Below are 19,207 nucleotides of genomic sequence, written 5' to 3'. Positions count from 1 at the left end.
AATGAGAATTGTATATTGCTAGAACGGAGGTACACAGACAAGGATTTTTGTGTATTTTAAGCAAATTATATACAGTTCGTAACTTTCGAAGAGCTACTAAATTCAATTAAAGGGCATCATTAGAAGACTACTGACTAAAATGGCATACTTCAATTTTGTTAACTATGATGGTAATTCCTTATTTACTTTCTATAACTATTGTCGTCAGGTAAAAAAGTTTCTTACATTAAAGCGGTGAAGCCTACAGTTCCAACAGTTTCTCCAATTTGTTCCTTATATAGTTAATTTATTAATTAATTGATTTCATGGTTTTTTTTATCGCCGATTTCATGGTTCGATATTAAGATTTTTTTTTAAATCTACAGAATGGTTATTATGAAAATTATTATAGAAACCGGCTCTGGCCAATTGTTTTTCTTCTTTTCTTCAAAAGAAAACTTGTTTAGAATTTGGTACGCCACGTCAAACAATGGATAATTCTTTTCCACACCGTCTCACTATAATAGTAAACGTGGAGAATTTTACTCAAGTAGGCTTTTAAAACATAGGGGCTATCTATGAAAACTTGGGATCCGTGTTTATTTGAAGGAAAACTATTTCTAGAAAATTATTTTTTGACTTTTCGATATTTTGCCAATGGAAAACTAGTCAATCTACGAAAAACATTTTCTATAAACTTAAAACAAGTTTAGATCGAGGGAAAATGACTTTCCTTTCTAATAAGAAGGGAATTACTTTCCCTAAACCACCAAATAAATAAAAATTAATCATTTTCAGTGAAATAAATGCACCCTTCAATTTAAAGTTACCATACTGAACTTCAAAAAAAATCAAAGAAATATTTAAGGAAAAAAAAAACAACTTCTGTTTTGCAAATTGGAGACTTTCTTGTTTGAGAGAATCATACTGGAACAATTATTGTCCAGTTTAGTTAGTTTTTAATGTTTTTTGTTAATTATGATCTATCAATATTCTATTCTCATCCATGCTAATATGTGCATCACAATTGCTCTGCCAAGCTTGGGATGGTCTCGGTCTTTTGCTCAATTTTTTGTGAGATTACACGTGAAATTAAATGACAACTTATGAAAATTGCGGACTCTGCATGCTATCCATCTATTATACGGATTTTAATGATTCTTAATACGGAAGAAATGTTACATAAATTATATTTTTAGGGTTGTTAATGCGGTAATTTATACCAGTCAAATCAAACGATTGTGACCCCTTTTTTTCTCTCTACAATGCCAACATAATATATAATTGCCATGAGAAATGATATGTTTTATCAAAAAATTGAATTTAGACAACATTCTCAAAGTAAATCACGATTCCATCAAACTGATAGCATCGCATGTGAATGAAGAATTCGCATTAACATACGATACGAACTAAGAATGTCGTCTTTATTTTGTTCGATTGAGGAAGATCTATTGGAATAGGATACAATTCAACGAACAATTTATACCGAAATATGTATTCCAATTACACAGATGAAATGTATAAAAAGCCCAGAAGAAGCATATGTATACATATAAGAAAGTGAAGGCCTAGATAAGCAAACAGGAAACAAAGGCCACAAGGCCCAAGACCAGAAGAATAAGAGGATATCCACATTTGATCCCTTACATATTAATTAGCCTTCACAAATTAAATTTCCATTTTCCCCTCAATATCATTCATCGAGTACTCGATAATCTCATAAACACCATGCTTTGCCTAAATTAAAAATTTAGTAATAATGACTTTTGGATTTAATATTTACATAAAATTGGGAAAAGATATTTATTTTATATTTATACTAACAACATATTATGAAAGCTTAATAAGGCCTTCTTAAGCTTTCATGTCTCCAACTCAGTTCATCTTACTATTAGATTATTACATAGATGAACCCAACAAGGAGTATGAACCATAAAAGAAAATACCTATTAAACCGATCAAAGGTATACCAATTACAATACCTATTATCCAGAGAGAAACCCTTCCAGTAGTATCGGCCATTTATCCCTCTTTCCTCCGCCATTTCTTTCGTTAAGTTGTCATGCTAAAGACATAAACAGCCATAGAAAATTATGAAATGTGATCCTTCCGAATGGGTTAAGACAATTCTTATTATTACTTAGTATTCTACTATTCTTTTTTCTTCTCTTCATTGAAGAAATAATTGTAAAATAAAACAACAAGTACAAAAATGAGTAATACCCCCAGTAGAGACTGGTACGATTCAATTGAACGTTTTGTTCGTTTGGGTCTGATCGTGTCGTAGCTTTATAGTTTGAATTAGGTTTATCGTTAGATGAACAACATTCTTGATATCGGCCCTATAAAAGAAAGGGATAACGACACAAATGGTCTATGAACTTTGACCCAATGTACAATGTGGTACTCGAACTTTTAATTTGTTCAATGTGGTCCCTTAACTTTAGCCCAATATATAATGTGATCCCCGAACTTTCAATTTGTTCAATGTAGTCTCGAGACTATTGGTACATATTCAATTTAATATCTAAATTATATGAAAATATTTAATGTTGTCCTTCCATTAATTTAAGTTCAGGGACACCATTGAACATTTTTATATAGTTCAAGGACTAAATTGAACTTGTACCAAAAGTCCACGGACCACATTGAACAAACTAAAAGTTCAGGGACCACATTGCACATTGAGCCAAAGTTCATATACTACGTTGATATTGCATATCGAGTCAAAGTTCAGAGACCATCTGTGTTATTTTTCTAAAAAGAAACGTCTGGTACAGTCAGATCTAAGCTAACCATCGCACTACTACATAAATGGGATAGGTCCGAAGAGGACGAAAAGAGAAAATTTAGGGTATCGAATGTAGCGATGAATATAATCTAGGGTTTTTTTTAGGTGGGTATTTCCTCCATATGAAATTCATGTGTCCTTTAAGCATGAGGTCGAAATATGCCTTTTGCGAGAGAACTGAATAATGTTCTGTTTCTTGAGGTGGGAGTGAACTCTCTTCACCGAACTGAGGATATTCGTCTGACCAAGAAAGCAAGAACACAGGATATTCGCCGCATTTCTTCCACCAACGAATATTCACCCTCACCTTCCCCCTCCTCCACTTATACTCTCCTCCTCCGCCTCGCTCCCACCTTCCCCCTTCCCCCTCCCGCTCCCCTCCGGCGCCTTCCCGTCTCCGCCCGTCGCGGTGGTTTACCGGCCGTCCCGGGACGTGGCCATGAAGTTCGGCAAGAGCCTGAGCAACCAGATGGAGGTGACGTTGCCCGAGTGGCGGGACAAGTTCCTGTCCTACAAGGAGCTCAAGCGGCGGCTGAAGTCGAGCCACCCGAGGCCCGGCGAGAGACCCATCAAGCGCCCCAGGAGGGCCGACGCCCCGGGGTGTTGGTGCTTGGATCCCGTGCTGGCGGAGGAGGTCGAGTTCGTGCGGCTGCTGGAGGACGAGCTCGAGAAGTTCAACGCCTTCTTCGTCGAGAAGGAGGAGGAGTACATTATCAGACTGAAGGTACTTCGATTATGTCTTTGCTCTGTTCTTGCGGTTTTGCGTCATTTTCATTTTTTGTTGTTTCTTGAATCGGCAATAGAACAGAGAGAGAGAACTTGGTTTATGGTAATGTGATGTCTATGTTAGGGACATAATGAATAGTAAGGCACTTATTTATGGAGTTTTTTTGCTTTAGAATGCATCTAATTCTATTCCTAAATCGGTAGCTTTTCCACAAAAAAAAAAGTGCTCTCTTTCGAGCGTTTCTTGTTTTCTCTTTCCAGTGATTTAATCATTTGCTTGTGGTGTGAGACTATACGAGGTTCCGGTGCGATTTTGTGTCTACTGCTCTGAACACTGACAAAAGAAAACGACAAGTTATGCTTGTGCCAAATGTGTTTGCTGCCCTGGGGATTGAGCAGTAGTAAGGATGATTCCATGCTTTCCGCTCGGGAACCAATGGTTGTGGGTTCGAGTCTTGCCATTGGAATAAGTGGGGAGCCATGGCAGTGGGTTGCTGTGCGAGTTCTCCTCCAAGTTGCCGGCTAATTAAGGTCGCGCCCCTAGGTTATAAAAAAGATTGCCTTTCTGCAGCTTGGTCTTCAAGTTCCACATCGGCCGTGCCTGAGAGATTATTTGGGATTGGTATAGACATAGTTGGCACACTTTCTTATGTTCTTTCACTGGTTTTAAAGAATAGCGGGTTTCTCTTTTACCCTTTTCTCTATACAGTGGAGAGTAAACTCAGTGATATTCTTGTTTAAAATGGAACAAGAAAAATATTTTTGTTTATTATGGTGTGGTTAGACTGCTCTAGTATTAAGCTGCCTAGAGTCAACAAGAAGTTATCGGCTAAATACATTTATGACTTTTGAAAGAGCGATAAATTTGGGAAACAGTGCAACCATCTTGGATCACATAAAGTGGACAGACTTGAACACTTATTAGGGACAGATTCAATTTGTTCCTATACTTTGATTGTGTGACCGTAAATTTACTAAGTAATTTAAGCTAAACATGGTGATGATGGGACAAACGCTGTTAGAACTTGGAAGGGCAGCAAAAAGCGTCGTCGATTTCAAATTTGACACCAAAAGGCAATGAAAATCTCTATGGCTAGCAGTTCCAAGTAAACCAGAAATAGAAGCTAGTCTCTCCCAGCTTTTGACTTTTGAAAAGGAATGTCAAAATATCAAGTAATGTTCTAGAGTGTATGGAATAAGATTAACACATGTTTTTCTGAATTTTACTCTTTCTGGCTAAAAGTTGCTAGGAAAGGTGTCACCTTTGAAGTGTAAATTCAACTGTAGTTGCAGGTTAAAAGCCTAAGCCACCCTTAATTGGTGAGCAGCAACTAACGGTTTTCTGCTGTGGGGTCCTCTAATTCAGTTTGAATATAGGAATTGAGATGTGTCTTTATATGTTCTTCAATGTAATTGTAATGATTAGTCTCCTCGTAAAAGATGGAAGTGTTAGGCAAAACTGATCCATGTTTTAGATACTGAAATTAAAGGGAGAAGTATGCAAAGAGATTGCTGAAGCATACTGGGAGAGGATAATTGACTCTTGTGCCTTATATTATCTGATGCAGGAATTACAAGATAGGGTCGCTGAATCAGAGAATGTTAGCGCAGAGATGATAAAAATTAGGAAGGAAATTGTAGACTTCCACGGGGAGATGGTTTTGTTAGAGAATTATAGTGCCCTCAACTATACAGGTACCATTTTCTCTCTGACCTGGGCCCTTTTGAGTTGATCATTTTTCATGGCATTCTTGTCAAGGTAGACTAGTATCTACGTTCTGTTTACCCCACTCACAGCAGAACTCAAGCTGTAATCATTTTCCTATATATTTCTTACATATCGATTGAGTCATCCACCATGGTTTAAGGAATTAAGAGACAAAATAGATGTTACCACTGGTTCAACTTGTCAAGTTGTTATCTTGTGTGCGATTCTGCTAGTATTTGGCCCACAAATTTTTTGGTCGGCTTTTTTCCCAGTTCTTTTAAAAGAATATTGTCTCAGATAGCAATTGATCTTTTATGCTAACGCTAGGCAAACCTAGATTTCATTTGGTGGTATTGTAGCTTTGTTGGTAGATGGCTCGCGTCATGAGATACTGGCTTGCCATCTGACGCTTGATGACAAAGTTTAGCTCTATGAATTGGTAAAATTTGCTAATTCACCAAATTGTGGTCATATGGAGGAATCATGTAACAGATTTTCATTTCTTTGTCTTTTGTGATGTTAAGTAGAAGGCCAGTAAGGCAAAGCGATCTTCTGGTTCCTCAGTGGTTCTATATGACGTAACACAGAAGTGTTTCCATCAAGTAATTATAAGTAATTGGAGCATTGTCAGGAATTGTGTTGTGTCGCATGATTTAATCTGAGATCAATAACTCATGCTGTCTTAAACAGGACTGGTGAAAATCCTGAAGAAGTATGACAAGAGGACAGGAGCTCTCATTCGCTTGCCCTTCATACAAAAGGTCTCGCAACAGCCATTCTTCACCACTGATCTGCTTTACAAACTTGTGAAAGAGTGCGAGAGCATGCTCGATCACCTCTTCCCTAATAATGAAACCCCAGATTCATCTGAGGTCTCTGATGCAAGTGAACAGTATGATCTGACAGCTTCCACCTCAAATGGGAGTGGCAATATGTTTAATGCGAACAAAGAACTCATAGAGATCAAGCCAATGGAGAGCTTGTACATGAAGAGCACTGTGTCAGCATTAAGGGTTCTGAAGGAAATCCGCAGTGGAAGCTCGACTGTGAGTGTGTTCTCTTTACCACCCTTGCAGAGTCAGGGATTCGACGAAACATGACATAAAATCCCTGTTCTTGAGCAAGCTGCCAAATAGCAGTAACATTTGTTTGGCAAATGCATTGTGTTACACTTCTATTTTTCCCTTTTTTCCTTGCATGCATCATAGATGCATGATTTATACACTGACAGTTGTGTAAGAGGATGCTGAAATATATGGAAAAGTTATTACATACCGGTAGGTTTGTGCATAAGAATCCTTCAGACTGTTGTAACTTCTATCTTGCAGAAGGAGGATATCATGCAGTTTTCTTCTTATGGAACTTATTTGTCGTTGAAATCTGAATACCCTCCTTCAAATATTGCTATGTGCACAAGATAATGCTAAGGTCAGCTCGTTCCTTCCTTGCAAGATGGATAGATCATTCAACCATAAAAAACCTGTCTTGAGCTTTTCTGAAGTTTATGTTAATGTAATTTGAAGGACGAGCATCTCCCTGGTATTGTATTTTTGTGCATCACCATCTAAGTTTTCCTTGGTTGTATACATCTCAGGCTTTTACTCCTCTGCGTGAGGAAAGCCTTTATCTTTATATACCCGAACTAAGGTCTTCAAAAGTGATCTCAAGGTCACGTTCCTTCTCCTTCCTCCGCCGTATAGACGCTCAGAAAAATTCAGTGTTTGCTGATTGACATTGAAAGAGGAACTCCACGACAGCATCGCACAAGAACCTGCTGGAGTTGTAGATAAGCGGGTTGGTGTCCCTGTGCCTTAGCCCTAAAACATTACTCTATAGATTCATAACGAATTGATCAAATCTGGGGATTGAGCAAGCTTGTCGCTTGAATGTCTCGGGATACTGACCAAAAAATCTCTTGGGACACTCCATTTTGCAGTAATTATTGGCCGTCGGTACCACAACAACGCCCTGATAACAATATAGTACGATTGTTATACTATCTTTACTACTTTCAGATTATAAAACGAAACACAATTTGTAGGCTATATGACTTACTACTTTCAGATTTCTTTCAAATACTTACTCGAGGGTCAACGACTGTCATTAACACACCTTCCAGAAGCACACCAAGGCAAACAAACAGCATGGTGACAAAACGAGGTGAGGTGACGATGCATAATGCTCAATTTAGGAGTCTTGAGGATTGTGGATTCGTTTCCTAATTGGAAGTCACCGAAATTCCATATCTTTTACGTGGGATCTAAGTAATGTGCCTTGCGATTAGGATATGGATTATGAAATAAAATGTTTGAAGGTTAGTCGATGATTGGTTATTGTAGTTCATTTCGCATACTATTTACACAAAGCATCGGTCTGTAACGGTGCGCGCACAACAAAAGACACAACAAGATTTGCCAGCATAACATCTCACAGTTGATGCAATTTCTTTATCTTTATAATTTACTTGCGGAGAGCGTGAGTTCGCGACAAGTTGTCTGTCCAAGAAACGAATGCAGCAAGACTTCTATTCTGGCAAGAGTATCTGCACCTGTACGCCTTTAATAATTGAATTATCTTTTGGAAATCCTCCAATTATGATATCATTAGCACTGACCCTTGAACTAAAAAGCATCTCTGAGGAGATACATTTCATAAATTAATGGTAGGTTGCAGTTTAAATACCCTAATGAAGCAAGTTGTCCACATCCAAGTTAGCAAAACAGTTCATCTTACTGTTATTTATATCATAGCGATGGATTATTCTTTCTCAACATATAAAGTTTCTTTGCTTATCTCTTTGCCGTGAAGGCAAGGCCAAACCTGTCTGTGGAAAATCTCAAGCGATGACCAAATGTCATTTCTTAGTCTTATTTCCCCACCATATTTTCAAACATCAACAGCTTCTTCACACGCTATATATGCATATGGGCAGATCATAACTCATCAAGACACCAACATCACAAAGCCATTTTCCTTCCATCTCAAAAAGATGACATCACAGGCCAAGGAATTTGTGGATGAGATGAGGATGGTGTCGATGAAACTGCACACCAGAGAGCAGGCAAGAGAGGGAGAGAAGGAAGTGAAGGGGCCAGAGGAGAGGTCGGTCTCCAAGTGGGAGCCAACCGTGGATGGGTATCTGAGGTTTCTTGTGGAGAGCAAGCTGGTGTATGATGCACTTGAGGGCATTGTTGACAAGCCTGATTTCCCTTACTGTGAGTTCATCTTTCTGATTCTTGATTGCCAGAGGAGTCCAATTTGATTTTTGCCTTTGTGGGCCAAACAGATTTGTGTGGGTAGGTTGAAATGTTTGGTGAGACCTCCTTTTTTCCTTTTCTTTCACTATTTGATGAAAAAGTGATTCTTTTTGTACAGAGTTTGTCGAGTTTGTGAGATTTCGATCCTGTCAAATTCGATGTGTCGAATGGAAGCAGGATCGATCTAGATGGGCTAGCGGGGATTATTGTCTCTGATTTCTATGGGTTTCGTGTAATGTTAGGCTAAATTGCTCCTTCTCTCTCTTACATTAAGTTGGGATGGAGTGATCAAGGAAAAAAGAAGGGATTTAAATAATTATGAGAGAAATAAAGAAATGATATAAAATATAGTTTGGACGCATGTGAGGGAAAAGAGATAAAAAAAAAACTTATTATGACATAACTCTCCAATTTAAAATGTATAATATCATGATGTTTTCTACCTAAAGATATATGCCAATTTAGAAATAGAAACTAACTTGAGAGCTCTGTCGAATTTTACTATTCAATTCGATTTTCGACTCACGTTTTATAAATTTGATACTTCGCTTCATAATTTCTATCTAGATTAGATTATGCCTACAGTGATTCATTCCTTGAGAATGCATCTTTGATGAACACAAACAGATCTTGCAATGCGTTTATTTCACTAAAAAATTCATAATAAAAGAAAATGTTTTCCATGGAAATCATTTTCAAAGAAAATAGTTAATTTTCATTTGTTTGGTGGTTTAGCGAAAGTGATTTCTTTCTTCCCCAATCTAAGATCAATTAGTTTTCTACATCCAAAAATCGGAAAGTCAGAAGAAAATTTCTCGAAAACAATTTTCTTTCAAATTAGATTATATATTAGACCACATCCCTTCATCAGTTTGGTGAATCGTTTTGGATTCTATTCGGCTCTTACTCTTTTTCGTTTGATTTCCAGATGCTGAATTGAGAAACACTGGCCTGGAAAGATCTGAGCAATTGGGGAAAGACCTTGAGTGGTTCAAAGGCCAAGGCCATGGAATCCCAGGGCCATCTGGTCCAGGTGTGGACTATGCATGTTATCTTCAAGAATTGTCAGAGAACGACTTTCCTGCCTTCATCTGCCACTTTTACAATTTTTACTTTGCCCACACTGCTGGCGGTCGAATGATTGGCAAAAAGGTAAACAAAAAACATAGTACTTGCTACTCCGTCTATCTATGTTCTTTTTTTTGATAAATCAAGTCTGCACAAAAACTGAAATGATATGCTTGTAATATTGTATATATGTACAAGCAATTTTGTTGGCCACACAATGTATCTACTAGTATGTCCATTTTTGTTAAGCATCATATATGGTTTCGATCCGGCTTTGCTCGCGCCTGAATTGTTACGCCGCTACATAAGTCTTGTCCAATGCTAAATTGGCAAGTTGCGTTATATAATCCTGTTAAATTACTTTGTTTTCTTTCTTGTTCAAGACATTCAAAAGTTGCATAACTTGTCTCAAGGAACTGTGATTGGCATAATTAGTCATAAACAACTAGGAGTAGGGACATGCACAAGATTGTGTTGAAAATCAACCCTCTTACTCTGATGCTTCAGGTTGCTGGGAAGATACTCAACAACAAGGTCTTGGAGTTCTACAAGTGGGATGGTGAGCTCAAGCAGATTTTGCAGAATCTGAGGGACAAAATCAATAAAATCACTCTGGTGCTGCTCCGGCCTCTCCCTCTAATTGCTTTTTCTATTGTCTCTCTTGGTTCTCAGTCTGTTTTCCTTCCTGCGGTGACTAAAACATTGTCTTTTTGTGTTACCTAGGGCTGGACTAGAGAGGAGAAGACTCATTGTTTGGAGGAAACAGAAAGATCTTTCAATTACTCAGGAGACATCCTTCGTTTGATACTGTCGCCAGTGCAAAACTAGGGCACGTGCGCGGGCACGGGTTAAATGTTGTCACCAGACTGTAACAACAGTGTATCGTATGGATTTCCATTCCGAAGGATTGTAAAGATTCAGAAAGAATATATCATCATTCATTCACGTCCAAGATTCTACTCAGGTTACAACAAGAATTGCTTTACCAGTGAAAATTGCGGTGCCAGATGCTGAAGACTTCAATGTGTTACAGACTTGGCCGAGCCAAAAAGATCGCTGCCATTTTATAATGTCTGCAGTCGTGTTATTTCAACTAACATAAGCTAATTATGACACATTAAGTAATTAAATTACACTAGCTTTGCATATTTACAAAGATCATTGCCATGACCTCGGAGCTCTGCCACCATTGGAGCTCTTTGAGCAACTTCACAATGATAACTTTTCAATCAACATTTCCTTGAGGGAACTCACTAATCTGTGGAACACCTTAAGATTGCTACCTATTTTCTCCTATAAAAAGAAACAGACTCGTCAAAAAGATGATCCCATAGCAGCAACAGGCATAGGCCGGCCAATATGCCGGGCTTCGAAAAATAGGATGAAGAAATAATGCGCAATACCTCGTTTAGCAACTCAAGCCGTTCCAAGATTGGAATCAATTCTTCACACAACGGAGATACATCCTGTGCCGAATTAGGCTTGGAACCGTATGAAATTGCTCGACTAGTCCCCATTGTGTCAGATGAAAGCAAACTGCCAAGAAAGTGGGATGTTCATATGCAAGGCAGAGAGAGAGAGAGAGAGAGAGAGAGAGAGAGAGGACAATGTCTGTACCTATCTTTAAAATGGATGAGGAGGACGTTAAGAACCTGCTCCGCCAGTGGAAGCAACAAAGTGATTAGCTGATCTTTATTGCCAGCAATGCGGCACATTTCTACCATAGCAATATACCTCCTGAAGAGAGCGAAAACATCATGAAACTTATCAGAATATCTGATACACAAAAACCACAATAGACAACTTCAAATTCTTATACCACAGATTAACAATGCATATAAGGATTAAAGAAATTATGTGAGACTGCAGCCACGCGAATCACAAACACAGAAGTAGCAAATCACAAACACAGAAGTTGCTCAGGTAAACATTAACACGGGAATCATTATTCCATTCCAAGAATGGTGGATGCCCATACAATTCTAATCATGGCTTCTATTAAAGATATTTCCGATAAGTTTAAAATTACTCTGAAGTCAACCCATTCCTTGTCACTATATGTGATGTAAGGATAACAAGAAGGGCGTAGGACAGCAAAATTGGAACAACTCTAGCTACATGGTAGATTTCTGGGAAGGCCTCATAGCATATATACATGAAGATCATTCATCCCCTCCTAGAATCATAAAAATTGATTCTTGGTTCTCAAAATTTAGTATGTTAATTATACTTTCATATTTCAATTCCTTGCATTTGTTTTGGTTATTAAATCCTTCAAAAACTGTAACAAGCATAACTTGTCATAAACATATAACAGTTATCCATCTTTGTCATAGTTTCCAAAACATCAAAACACCACATGACAAGATGCTTTGGATAAAGGAAAATCCTTGCTACAAAAATCTAGATTGTACACACTTTCATTTACATGGTAGATACCTTTTCTGCAGGTTGTCATATGCTGAAAGTGTGTCTCTTTGAAGACACATGTTAATGATTTCATCCACCTCCTGTCTTGACAGTTCATTTATGTTTTGAATCTGCACTTGCAAAACACATAGATAATAAGAACAAGACAATCGACCGACCGACCACCACCATAACAGACAGCAACAATTGTTTCGATAGCAATATTTACAAGGTAACTGTATTCTGGCCACTTGTAGGAACACAAGACACGCTTGAGAGAGAGAGAGAGAGAGAGAGAGAGAGAGAGCGAGCGAGCTATATTAGTTATGTCTTTTGCCTAAGTACACCTTCATTAAAAGCAAGGACTTCTCCTCAGCTGCTCTCTCAAGTGCACTTGTCCCAGAATTAAGAAGAGATGCAAGTAATGTCAAGGTAGGTTGTAGTGATGCAGCAGCAGTACGGTAATCACCACCATCAGAAACCTACAACGAGACATTCTGGTCAATAAAAGTTCTATCAACCTGATAAAATCTACAAACATATCTTCAGCGATAAAGATTTCCACATATATACCTGCAGTCGTAGCATCTTTTTAGTGACGAGATAATATAGATAAGACATCAGGCTAAAGCATAGCCGAAATGAGCTCAACTCTGACTTCTTTTGACTCTGTCCATGCCAAATAGAATCAAACAACTAGGTCAGATTAATAAGATATTTCATCATATGTAGAAGTACAATAAGATTACCTCAAGAACACATACTTGTTGAGCAAAACTAGGAACGCCAGATTCAAAAGAAAAGAGAGCACGCATCATGGCAAAAAGTGCTTGGACAAAACCGCACTCATCAATCTCTTCGAAAGGCCAAACCTATGTTAAAAAAGAGAAGATTTCTTAAAGATAATTACAGGCTGGTCAATGCAACAGCTAATGAGAATTAGCTAAAACTTATACATGATTCAATGAAGCGAAGTTGAATGCATTAAGCTATCAGCCACACAATACATTAAAAAGGTCATTACCTTACTTAGGATACCAACTACAAGATTCATCTGCTCAATTGTCAGTTCATCACCAGCAGAAATATCTTGCCAAAGAACTTGATCAAAGAGTAGTTGATGTCCTCTAACAAAATCTATAATCTCACGGACAATTTTATTCTTCACCTATTACAGATAAACAAAAGCAATATGTTGACAAACAAAAAAAATGTGATTGAACTAGACAAATTCAACAGGAGCATCGTGGCATCACGCCAAGCTTCAGATAGCTATGTAGGTATTCAGGAAGAACGAGCACTCTTTGTTAATTTGCATGCAACTCAAAAAGCATCATCAATAAAATGGGAAACTGTAGCATTTAACTTGCAGACTCGGTTGTTGGTTTCACTGCAACATAGGGGTGGTCAATGAGGAAAATCACAATTGAAGTGCTAAACATTTTTTAGGCTTCGTTTGTTTCACGGAATATCAATGATTTGGAAAAAAATTTCCTAATTTTGATCATTTACATCTCTTAGGAAAAGAGGTAATGGAAAATATTCTCATTATCAACAAAAATGTATAGGCAAAAATTATTGTTAATAATGAAATTATTTTTCATTGACTCGTTTTTTGTAAGAGATAACAATGATTAAAGTTAGGAAAATATTTTCCAAATTGTTGATTTTCCACGAAACAAACGGAGTCAGAGTAGTCACAATAGGCATAAACATTTTATTTTGGTCATTTGAGCCTTAAGTGCATTAGAAAACTCACAATCAAGGTCTAGAATCATCACATATGATGTAGTCCATTGTGGCGTGAAAGTTTTGAGCATCACATTTTGGTTGTATGTTCAATATCAAAAGTGATGTTTAAATTTTACATTGCTTTGTTTTCCACTTGATGACAGTGACATAATGAAATTTTACAAAAGTTCGTAATTTGAAAACAATCAAATATATGTCAGCGAACTATTCAAATAAGCGCTGGTAACGTGGTGCCAGTTGGTTATTTAACTGAATCAGATATGAACTCACTCAAATTAACGTTATTAATTATAGGAAGTAAATTTCGAAAAATAGGTTACATATGTAAATAGACCTTTGGTAAACTATGCAAATAAAAACTTGATCAGTTATTACAAATTGGTAATTTGGAAAAAATCAAACAAAAGTCAGTGACCTCAAAAAGTAGAAAACTTAATCAGACAAAAGTTGTTAAGTCACTCAAATTAAGATAAGTAATTTGATATGCCATAAGAGTTAGTAACCTTAAAACGTTGGTAATTTATATATTCTCTATAGAATTTGCTCTATAAAAACTGCAAAAGAGGCTGTAAAGAGGAAATTATCTTTATAATATAAAACCTGCCAATTCATTAGTAGCTGAATATCAGTAACTACACTCTTTGGCGAAGTGGACATTCAAAGAATTGGAACTGTTAGGATAAAAGAAATTCACTGACCTCAAAAATATCAGATTTTTCTACCAGTGATGTTAGAGAGAACACTAATCGTAAAATGGGAGTGACGACCATTCGCTGTTTGTCAACTTCAGCAGCCACATAACTTCGATTCTTAGAGTCTACAAGCCTTCGGGATCCCTGACACAGGATTTATGTTAGCTTAAAAGAACATAATGATAAAAATACCCAGAATAAGCAAATTATAAGATACATCACCTGCATACTCACTGCCTTGCTTGAGGAAATATGCTCCAAGGCACCCATGGATAACAAAACCTGGGCCCCAGATTTGCCATATTTGTTGCTGATTCTCAAAAGAAAAGCAAGTTCAGCCTCAAGAGTACACGCTCTTTGCATCGAGTCAAGGGAATGACCACCGTCCTAACAGGAGGAGAAAAAAACCTTTAAAATATAACTCCGACACTTACTTGGAGAGATGACTTATGTAATTGGACTAGAGGAAAGCATCATCAATAACAGTCGTGACAATAGAGTCTGTGATTTCAAGAAAGAAAGCTTCAAATTTTTAACATGGGGTACTGAAACAACTTCACATGGAATGCATCAACCATGAGAATGAACCAAAGAGCAGGAAATGCCAGATGCTGACATTGCAAAATTAAGTCCAGATTTCAATTTAGGACTGAGAGACTTCTTTTTATTAAATATTTTAGCCGAAGACAATACAATTCACTATATGGTAATATTCTGATAGTCAAAAAAAAATCCTGTATTTAATATATAGTACAATTAACAACACCATTGATACAGAAACTTTTACAGGTGAAGCACAGCACAAACCCCCTTTCTGGCTGTCCATTTCACGTCCAATGCCAAAAGTAAACAAATGAACAATGTCACCCATTAAAGTCAAGTAAAGAAACTTAGAATAAGAAAGCTAACAAGCAAAATTAAAATATGACATCGATTATCCCTCTATTTATCTGAATGGATAGAGACATAGAATGAAAATACCCTTTATAGTGTAATTTATAGCTCATACTATAGTGACTCACATGAGATTACAAAAGATTTCATATAAATTTACAAGCCAACTAACCTGGAAAGACACATTGGTAATGTTCATGAAGCAAGACCTCAAGAATCCCCTGCTTTGGAGTTGGTTCAAAAAATATCTATCATGATCTATACAAACAAGTGCATCCAAAACGTAGAATGCTATTGTTTTCCCAGGTTCACTGCCTTGACTCGCATCCTTTATCACCTGAAGATTGCAACCAATAAAATAAATAGGGAAACAACAGAAGGAACAACTCTAAGGACCAATAAAAGTGACAATGATAAAACAATGTCCACGTTGATAATCATACAGGAGATGGAATACAAGAATTATTAAACTTGACAAGGTTATATTTGTGTGGGACAAAATTTCTTTGTTGTTGCCGTTCTTGTACAGGATTGTAGCGCAGCTTAGTAGCAGCAACAACCAACAAGTCTTATCTCACTAAGTGGCGTCTGCTAGATGGATCCTCTTAAGAAATTCCGTTTATTTTCTTTCAAGTCTTCAAAAAGGTCCAAATACATGAGATCTTTCCATATGCCATGTCTTTTAAGATCTTCTCACGAGAATTAAATGGCGACCATTCCAAATGAATAAGCCACCTCGAATGAGGTTCTCTTATCTTAAACCTAATTGTTGTCACACCAACCTTTTCTCAAGTACACTCAATCAGAATCATATCTTTCCTTAAGCACCTATCAATCCAATGTAGCATTCTCATCAATGCTCATTTTGTGTGGATCAATGCTTAACCTAGCATTCTGTATCATAAAGCATCATCAACCTTGTTGTCATTTTATAGAATTTACTTTCAAGTTTAAGTAATGTTCTGCTATCGCAAGACCAAAAAACAAAGATAAAAGTTTGCAAAGAAGATGGATCAATTGTGAATCATCAATGAAGTACATAAGGATCCTAAACTTCCTTATCATTTGCATTGATGAAGAGCAAAATAGCAAGTTCATAAGCCATAAAGAATTTCCCCCACTCCTAATCATGTCGATAGTGTTCATGATGAAGAGAACGTAGCAAATTCCTTGGGTTTAGATAATCAACGGGTCAAAGCATAGCAAATGAAATCCATTGAGATTTACTATATGTCTTCTAATATACGTCATCTAAGTGGATATGATATGCCCTTTAACAAACTTTACTCTGATTTGAGGTTCTCACAAACAAATCCTCATAACCCTAGTCGTCAAACAACTACTCACCAGATCAAGGATACCTTGGGCTTCCTTCTTGATGATAGAAAAGTTTGCACGAGCCAATTCTAGCTGTTCTTTATCAAGCTGAAAGAAAAATATAAAAACTACTCAAGCAGGAACTTTATTGCTCCAAGCAAAAGCTGATCACAAACTCGTAAGGGTTTCATCGTGAATGTAGAAAGGTGGAAACCTTTTGGAGATCCATATCATCACCATCCTGCTCATCAACTAAGCATCCAAGAACTTTTGCTGGAACATCTGGGTCAAGCACATGCTGGCAGTACTGAAAATAACTGAGGAGCAATGCATATTGCCTGAACAAAATATGTGAGGTGGAAGTCCGGTTAACAGCTAAAGAAAATGAAGAAGCAAAATCAATTTCCTTCAGTTGCAACATACCGTCTCCTCAAGGGTTCTGATGATTCTCTTCTTAATATTGCTATGGTGAGCTTAAATAATATTGAGTGACAAGCACCATTTGACAATTGTTTTACCATGATCATATCAAGACATGTAAAACCATCGGCACTAAGACTATCAGGGCTCAGAAATCTTTCATCCCGCAGCTTAGCCATGCATGTGAGAGCAACCTATATGACCATCAAAAAAATTGTCAACTATTATAAAGCCAACTTGCACTGAGCTGAAGGTTCAGATTCTACCTGGCTCAATACAAATGCCATCTTCAGTGAACAGTCTGGAGAGGCTGAAGCACTCAGGGTGGCATCAAGCACCCTGTAATGACCAAAGCAGTTATTAAACTTCTATATGAGTGAAAAACAAGCACAATTAATAATGAGGATGCTCACTGATATAAGTTCTCCGATCGATTTTCTAGTAGCGACAATCTTCTAGATGCAGAGATCTACAAAACCAACAGATGGATGCATCAAAACCATATTGGCTAAGAAGGAAAGACAATCCCAGGTGTACTTTTGAAAACTGCTATAGACTTGCGAAGACCATATATGAGTGCAAATTTTGGAAGGTTTAATCATCGGAAGAGGTGCATCTAGTGTATCCATTGCTGCAAAAGGTCATAGTGGTACAAGGAGATGTAGAGGGAAACAAGGACCTCCACAATATGCGACCATCCAGTAAGCATATGAAGTTGTGCAGCTTGTTCCTCAAGGTTTTTGTTGTACTTCCATGCCCATCGCAACAACACTTGAATAGTCTCTCTTACTTCATTTAGTTCAGGTTCACTGCCAAGGCTATTCAACTGAGGATGAACAACATTAAACTTCTGGCACAGCAAGAAATATGAGCACCAGAAAAAATTTATCAGCAGAAATAAGTAAAGCCCAGCTCAGGAATAGAAGAGGTTGGGTCTCACAGAGTAACCCTGCCAGTGAATGACTGACCTGCCAGAGCTTGTCACTTAATGAGGCAAGGTCAATCAGGCGATCACCACGCTCAGTGTAATAATAGATTCCACCTTTTTCTGAAGTTGCTGGATTTATGAGTATCTCCTCAGCCTATCATACATATAATGTCAAATGCAGCTTAGAGGAATAAATGTCACAAAAACTATGATTCCAAGGGTCTGAAGACTCACCATAACTTGATATTTTCCACTCGTAACAACCTGAGAAAGCTTTGTCGTGGTATCAGGAGATCTAAACTGGAGAACCTCAAGCAACTCTAGAACCTGAGTTTCAGTTCCAGGAAGAGTATATTAGGTTCACAGTAAATTTGGAGAGAAGATGGATGAAAGACTCTTTCTGTTATTATGATAGAACCTCCTGATCGATTATGATATCATATCTAAGATCAGTTGTCAGGGCAATCAAAGAATTTTTATGATTAAACTGGATGAGTGTAACACCCATTTATAGGGCTAGGGTTTCGTTCGCACTCAATTTAAACCCAATTTCAATATGGAGCAAATTATGTTTTCAATGATGTCGTTTTCTACCCTATTTTTAGGGAATATTGATCCAGTGACTTACGTCGGGAAAGATTATTGTTAAAATATTGCGACGTAAGGTTCTCCAGCTGAGTAAGTTGCAGGAGACACTTAAATGAATGATTTCAACAAAATCTGGAACCAAAAAGATGATGAAAAAGTGGATCAATTAAACTGTACGGCATATAATAGTGTTGGATCTACAAAACATTCTTTAGATACCTAATACCATCTACAACATTGTGGGACCACTGCCAAATGATAAAAAAAAGTTAACAATTTAAAAAAATTTGGGAACCAAAATGATGATGAAAAAGATGATCAATTAAACTGTACAGCGTATATTAGTGTTGGTCTATAAACCACATCTACAACATTGTGCGACCACTGTTAAATGATAAAAAGCTTAAGCTATTAGGCATATGCACAGTTTGATAAATAATGTAATAATCGTAAGATACCTATATACAGGTGGATTACAATAATTTCTTTAACTAATTTCTAAGGAAACCGGTTCTACGTTCAGCCTTCATGCAATGCAATAGCTCAGCAGTACATGAAAACAACCTATTAACTTTCATGTTCATTACAGTTAGATATATGGAGCACAGACAGTTCAAGTGCAATATGTGAGATTAAGAGGTATACAAAGCATTTAGCATATTCCAACCAAGCTCT

The 19,207-nt window shown here is 37.3% G+C and overlaps 3 protein-coding genes across 5 annotated transcripts in view; 2 read left to right on the top strand and 1 right to left on the bottom strand.

Annotated features, from left to right (window-relative positions):
- Positions 1-2,910: 2,910 nt before the first annotated feature.
- Positions 2,911-6,483, top strand: LOC115691202 (SPX domain-containing protein 1-like). Its single transcript, XM_030617781.2, has 3 exons — positions 2,911-3,497; positions 5,068-5,194; positions 5,898-6,483. Exons 1-3 carry the CDS (start codon positions 3,213-3,215, stop codon positions 6,305-6,307), a joined length of 822 nt encoding a protein of 273 aa, XP_030473641.1. The 5' UTR covers positions 2,911-3,212; the 3' UTR covers positions 6,308-6,483.
- A 1,492-nt stretch (positions 6,484-7,975) lies between these two features.
- LOC115691205 (heme oxygenase 1, chloroplastic-like) lies at positions 7,976-10,484 on the top strand. The gene is made up of 4 exons (XM_030617787.2): positions 7,976-8,422; positions 9,393-9,616; positions 10,040-10,147; positions 10,256-10,484. Exons 1-4 carry the CDS (start codon positions 8,059-8,061, stop codon positions 10,358-10,360), a joined length of 801 nt encoding a protein of 266 aa, XP_030473647.2. The 5' UTR covers positions 7,976-8,058; the 3' UTR covers positions 10,361-10,484.
- Positions 10,449-19,207, bottom strand: part of LOC115691203 (nuclear pore complex protein NUP205) — a 31,647-nt gene continuing 22,888 nt past the window's right edge. Inside the window, exons 27-45 of one of the 3 annotated variants that reach the window (XM_030617782.2) lie at positions 18,179-18,271; positions 17,985-18,098; positions 17,696-17,866; positions 17,430-17,485; positions 17,283-17,355; positions 17,020-17,210; positions 16,811-16,934; positions 16,627-16,704; positions 15,452-15,616; positions 14,608-14,772; positions 14,392-14,529; positions 12,966-13,109; positions 12,691-12,813; positions 12,515-12,610; positions 12,289-12,423; positions 11,972-12,072; positions 11,150-11,269; positions 10,936-11,068; positions 10,449-10,825 (exon numbers count right to left, since the gene is read on the bottom strand). In XM_030617782.2, the coding sequence (XP_030473642.2) occupies positions 10,742-10,825; positions 10,936-11,068; positions 11,150-11,269; positions 11,972-12,072; positions 12,289-12,423; positions 12,515-12,610; positions 12,691-12,813; positions 12,966-13,109; positions 14,392-14,529; positions 14,608-14,772; positions 15,452-15,616; positions 16,627-16,704; positions 16,811-16,934; positions 17,020-17,210; positions 17,283-17,355; positions 17,430-17,485; positions 17,696-17,866; positions 17,985-18,098; positions 18,179-18,271 (2,304 nt within the window). In that variant the 3' untranslated portion in view covers positions 10,449-10,741. The remainder of the gene's footprint in view (positions 10,826-10,935; positions 11,069-11,149; positions 11,270-11,971; positions 12,073-12,288; positions 12,424-12,514; positions 12,611-12,690; positions 12,814-12,965; positions 13,110-14,391; positions 14,530-14,607; positions 14,773-15,451; positions 15,617-16,626; positions 16,705-16,810; positions 16,935-17,019; positions 17,211-17,282; positions 17,356-17,429; positions 17,486-17,695; positions 17,867-17,984; positions 18,099-18,178; positions 18,272-19,207) is intronic. The other 2 variants (XM_030617784.2, XM_056306214.1) reach the window with 2 other exon arrangements.

This window comes from Syzygium oleosum, unplaced genomic scaffold (genome assembly GCF_021117445.2).
Source record: "Syzygium oleosum isolate NSW1041296 unplaced genomic scaffold, Sole_v2.1 Sole_v2.42, whole genome shotgun sequence".
Lineage (NCBI taxonomy): Eukaryota > Viridiplantae > Streptophyta > Magnoliopsida > Myrtales > Myrtaceae > Syzygium > Syzygium oleosum.
Note: the sequence above shows the minus strand (reverse complement) of the source record. Positions and strands in the feature narration are given on the sequence as shown.

Bases quoted from the DNA above. Each gene is read 5' to 3' on its own strand.
- LOC115691202 (XM_030617781.2), top strand. From the start codon at position 3,213: ATGAAGTTCGGCAAGAGCCTGAGCAACCAGATGGAGGTGACGTTGCCC. The intron at 3,498-5,067 runs GTACTTCGATTA...TATCTGATGCAG, and splicing joins AGTACATTATCAGACTGAAG to GAATTACAAGATAGGGTCGC. The intron at 5,195-5,897 runs GTACCATTTTCT...TGTCTTAAACAG, and splicing joins TAGTGCCCTCAACTATACAG to GACTGGTGAAAATCCTGAAG.
- LOC115691205 (XM_030617787.2), top strand. From the start codon at position 8,059: ATGTCATTTCTTAGTCTTATTTCCCCACCATATTTTCAAACATCAACA. The intron at 9,617-10,039 runs GTAAACAAAAAA...CTGATGCTTCAG, and splicing joins GTCGAATGATTGGCAAAAAG to GTTGCTGGGAAGATACTCAA. The intron at 10,148-10,255 runs GTGCTGCTCCGG...TGTGTTACCTAG, and splicing joins AAATCAATAAAATCACTCTG to GGCTGGACTAGAGAGGAGAA.